Here is a 4,959-nt window from a genome sequence, read left to right on the forward strand (position 1 = left end):
CAAATAAATAAATAAAATCTTTAAAAAAAAAAAAAAGAAATTGGGGAATAAATGAAGAAAGAAAAGGAAGGTTAAAGCCAGATCAGAGTAAGCCAAATCTTTTTTTTTTTTTCCTTCTTCTCTCCAGTCTCCCATTTATGTATGTCCCTGACTCTGGAGTGTGTTACTGTCTAGTAGAATGAAACAGAGGAGCCCCCTAGGGTGAGGGAATCTCAAAATTAAGTCACCCAGCAATTTTCTCAGATTCCCTTCTGTGCCCATGCACGTCTAACTACACTTTTTCTTGATAGAAATTAATTCAGAGGAGATAGGCTGAGGGCAGCCACTTACATCCTCTATTTATTCCACCCCATAGTATTCCTGCTCCACAAATAGATCCAATCCCTTCTCTGCTGAAATTATTCTTTCACCAACGTTGTTCTGCAGAGCAAAAAGGGGAAGAGGTGATGACTGAAAATAAGACTCCCTTGATCCCATCCATTCTGCATCATTGAACACCTAACGTGAGCACTAGTCTGCTTTCTGGACATAATTTGGAAAAAAGGCTCCCTTTCTCCGCCCTCCCTCCAACTCCCTATGCCAGACTTTTTAGACTATAGAACCAACATCTTCTTACCTGGCATAGTATAAATCATCAGTGTTGGCTGAATAAATTTCTTTTTTTTTTTAAAGATTTATTTATTTATTTGAGAGAGAGTGTGCTTGCAAGCAGGGGTGGGGGCAGAGGGAGAGAAAATACTTCCCCCTGAGGGCAGAGCTGGGGGGCGGTGCTTGATCCCACTACCCTGAGATCACAACACAAGCTGAAATCTAGAGTCTGACACTTAAGTGGCTGAATGAATTTCTAAAGGGATTCGGAGAAAGAAGAGGGAGAGCCCAAAAAGAAGAGGAAAAGGAAAACAGAGAAGGGGGGAGGTGTCAGCTGGCGGGGGGGATGCAAAAGAAAAAAACAAAGAGATGGAAAAAGAAGCAAAACAAAGAGGCAGGTAGCACAAGTTGGGAGGAGAGAGAAAAGGGTTGAGAAGGGTCAAACAAAAGAGTGCTGTCCTTGCCGCATCACCTGTTCTAGCTTAGTCTGCACCCCCACGGCACCTTCCCAGCAGACCCCTCAGAATAGTCCACTCTTTGAGGGACTCAAGGAAAGAAACCTGATCCACGTGGTTCAGCAGGTGCAGTCAGAGCTAGAGTCACTCATTTGCATCTGCAGCACAGAGGGGCCATGTGGAAAGCCCCAGAGGCTCCTGTGATGGCCCTAGAGGCTCATGAACAGCAGCAAAGGACATGGGTCTAGGATGCATTAACCTCTTACAGTCCATACCCAAAGGCAAAGAGACCAGGGAACAGGCTGATGACCAAAGTCACCACAGAGACTAGGGCAGTTCTTCACCTATCTCTCTCCAGGGCAGGAGAGACGGAGGACCTAGAGACACTACAGATCATTACCCTATTCTGCCACCTCAAACCCCAGGAACAAAATGCAAGTTGGATGAAACCTAGGGCAAAGAAGAATTGTGTTCGCAGGGGAGAATGATCCAGAGTAGGCCAGCCTCTCTTCCCAGAACCTTTTTATGCCGAACACCCAGGACGAGGAAAACGGTATGAGAAAGAAGTAGGAAGGAAGGGAAAGAGGAGAAGGATGAAGAGGAAGAAGAAGATAAGTCGTTTCATTGTCCAGACATTACCTGGACCTTCATGTCATTACAAGATATAATAATATACTTTTCAAAAATGAAAGTGAGGTAATTGCAGTGAGGAGTGACCTGGCCTGGTTTGGACAGCCTGCAGAGTGTCAAATCGAAAGGCCGGGAGCTTCTGTGGCATTTGCCCCCCTTGAGCTCACAGGCAACCACAGGACTGTTACAGACAGCTTTGACCGTATCCAGATCCTCATGGATGAATGTGTACTGGTTTATGCACGTGCGATTGTGCTCCTTCAGCTTGTGTACCATTAGGCTGTTGCATTCCCTGGCCATCAGGTCAGACCTAAGGTAGTCTTTCTGGCTCTGAAGGAGAGGCTCAGCTCCGAGCATCTTGCTTCCCTGAACTTCGTCTTCCCCGAGGACGGTGTCTTCGGCCCAGCCCGGTTGCACCACTCCTTTGTTGCTAAGCAGCAAGGTTTCTGTAGTTCGGCTGCCCTCTCCTTTTGTGGCCTTGGTCTTGTCCTCTGAGTCACTGGACCACAGCTCACTCAGGGACTGATCGCTCTCCTCCAGGACTGCTGCAGCCATCTGAAGCCCCAGCCCCAGGCCCAGCCCCAGGCCCAGTAGGAGCAGCAACATCATGAAGAAGATCTGAACCAGAGTCAGCTTCATTTTTCCTGGAGGGCCGAAGGGAAACAGAAGGACTGACTTTGAGATGAAACTTGGCTCCAGGAGGGACCCTAGACTCCCTAAATACTGACACCATAGTCTTTGGGATCTCCTCTCCCTTCTCCGCATTACCCCCTCCCCTCAAGGCAGAGATTCTTTCTTGTTCTTTCCCCATTTCTCTGGTCCCTCCCCACAACATTCCTGTTGCTGTACAATAACGTAAGAATCTTGCACAACAGGAAGATGAACAGGAAGACGACCAGGAGAAGCAGTTCTGAAATTGGTTCGCATATGGGGAATCAGTAGGGAAAGTTGACATCAAATGGCTCCTACACAGAAATTAGTTCCAAATAACCCAAGAGAATGGTTGAGAAGCCAATCAAGTACGGTGGCATACTGTCCTTGAGAGAAATTCTTATAGAAAGCCTTATTCTCGGTAAAGGACTAGAATTGCCATAGGACACAGTCTCTCTATTTTTATCCCAAATTAATTTTTGCTCATTCAAGTGTCTATTACTGTCCTCGCTACCCATCCTTCCCCTCAAAAGATAAAAAGGAATAGAAAAAGCACTATGGTCCATTCTTACTCCTAAGCTGAGGCTACGCGGTAGGGACGGGTGGCACTTTGGGGGGGGAGGTGATGCCCAATTTCACATCTCAGGCCCCTGTTAAAACTACATCGTGTCATGCCAGAACCCTTCTACTACTAAAGATCTCTTAGCACTTGGGTATTTCCTGCTGATTAGTCTTGTACTCTCAGGGAAGAAATGGCATAAGAATGAAACCAAAAAAAAAAAAAAAGCCCCCAGAAGTGACCTGCTGGGGTTCCCCTGCTAATAAAGATCCCAACCAGTGCTGAGCGGAAGAACACGTGTCTTTGTCCTGTGAGGCCAGTTTCATCCCCCTATCAAAGAGAGAACTTCCCTATCAGAAAAAAAAAATTGCTGTAAAGAACATTGAGACAGGGACGCCTGGGTGGCTCAGTGCTAAGCATCTGCCTTCGGCTCAGGTCATGATCCCAGGGTCCTGGGATCGAGCCCCACATGGGGATCCCTGCTCGGCGGGAAGCCTGCTTCTCCCTCTCCCACTCCCCCTGCTTGTGTTCCCTCTCTCGCTGTGTCTCTCTGTCAAATAAATAAATAAAATCTTAAAACAAAACAAAACAAAACAAAACATTGAGACAATTGGTAAAATTAGGATAGTCTGTGGAGTAGATAGGAGGATTATATCAATGTTTGATATACTGAATTTGAAAATTATACTATGATTATTTAAAAGAATATCTTCATTCTTAAAAAAAATGAACCCTGAAATACTAAGGAACAAAGGGGCATGCTGTAGGCAACCTACCCTCAAATGGTTCAAAATATAGATTATATGTATGTGTATACATGTGTTTACAGAGAAAGAAAATGATTTTTTTTTAATGTGGGGGGAAAATTTTTTTAAATTATGTATCTGGATAGAGGGTTATTCAGGAGTTCTTTGTATTATTGTAACTTTTCTTTAAAGTTTAAAATATTTCAATATTTAAAAAATTTTTCTAAAGAGAAAGAACTTCCCATATTGTTCCCCGGGGCACTCAACACTACTGGGACTTACCTCCACACCTAAGTAGCTTCAGAGACTTTTGTGTTCTCTTGTTCCCCAAGTTCTTCCCTCCCAGGGTTTCCTTCTTTCTAAAAAGTGCCCTGGATGCTGGTCTGTAGAAAAATGGCTAGCTCCTGCTGGTCCATGTGCTTTTAAATCCAGACTTAATTCCTAAGCCCACCCTCCTTCCATTCCTCCCACCAGCACTGAATAAACGCTCACTCAATTCTCTCTGCTCCCACACACACTTTGAAGTAAGGCTATTTGGACATTGAGACAGACCCAGACATCCAAGGCAGGAAATGACCCCAGCCTGGGAAACTGCAGAGTTTCGTTTTGCCAATTGTCTCACTCCTGGGTTACACCCACTATCCTGAGCTTTATCGCAGCCTGATCTTGCCAGGAAGCTCAAATCAAGTCATTGTTTAATATTCTCCACATGTACATCCTTTAACCCTTCCCTGTCGTTTCTAGCACATCAAGATCTTTGGCCTTTATTTGGTTATTTTATAACCATTTAATAACCATATTCCAACATGGTTATTTTGCTTTTTACATTTTAGACTTGGATCATGAGTCTTAATTTGAACATTGGAATATTTGAGGCAATCATAAATTTGCACATACCTTAACCTATGAAGCCTAGCCCTGCCCTCCACTCCCTTCTCCCTCTTTCCAACCCAACCAATAACCACATTCCCATCAGAACATCCAGATTTTGCAAACCTGATAATTTAGCCCTAGATAAGACCATATCCAAAGCAGCAGCATCACTATGGGTCCCTGTAGTCTGGGTGAGCAAATCCAGGAGGGTAACAATGTTGATTCTATTCACTTCCTTAGCTAAAAGTGACAGCATGAGAGATTTTTTAAAGCACTCTGGAGTTTATTAAGGCACTACAAAACCCCTTTCTGGATATAAACAAGGCTCTTCAGGAGGATGTTTTGCTTTGTCATTCAGGCAGGACTTTTCAAATGGGGTCTGGGAGCTGCCTCTGTGATTGGCAGGGTCCACCTGGCTGACCTTTCGCAGTGCTGATGTTGATAATTTACAGCAATA

The 4,959-nt window shown here is 44.6% G+C and overlaps 1 protein-coding gene across 1 annotated transcript; it reads right to left on the minus strand.

Annotated features, from left to right (window-relative positions):
• Window positions 1–1,664: 1,664 nt before the first annotated feature.
• On the minus strand, window positions 1,665–3,982 carry RNASE10 (ribonuclease A family member 10 (inactive)). The gene is made up of 2 exons (XM_032416977.1): window positions 3,912–3,982; window positions 1,665–2,317 (listed from the first exon to the last, which is right to left on the minus strand). The coding sequence occupies exon 2, from the start codon at window positions 2,310–2,312 to the stop codon at window positions 1,665–1,667; it is 648 nt and encodes a 215-aa protein (XP_032272868.1). The 5' UTR covers window positions 2,313–2,317; window positions 3,912–3,982.
• Between the last annotated feature and the right edge of the window lie 977 nt (window positions 3,983–4,959).

The sequence above is a fragment of the Phoca vitulina genome, unplaced genomic scaffold, assembly GCF_004348235.1.
Source record: "Phoca vitulina isolate PV1807 unplaced genomic scaffold, GSC_HSeal_1.0 scaffold20, whole genome shotgun sequence".
Classification (NCBI taxonomy): Eukaryota; Metazoa; Chordata; class Mammalia; order Carnivora; family Phocidae; genus Phoca; species Phoca vitulina.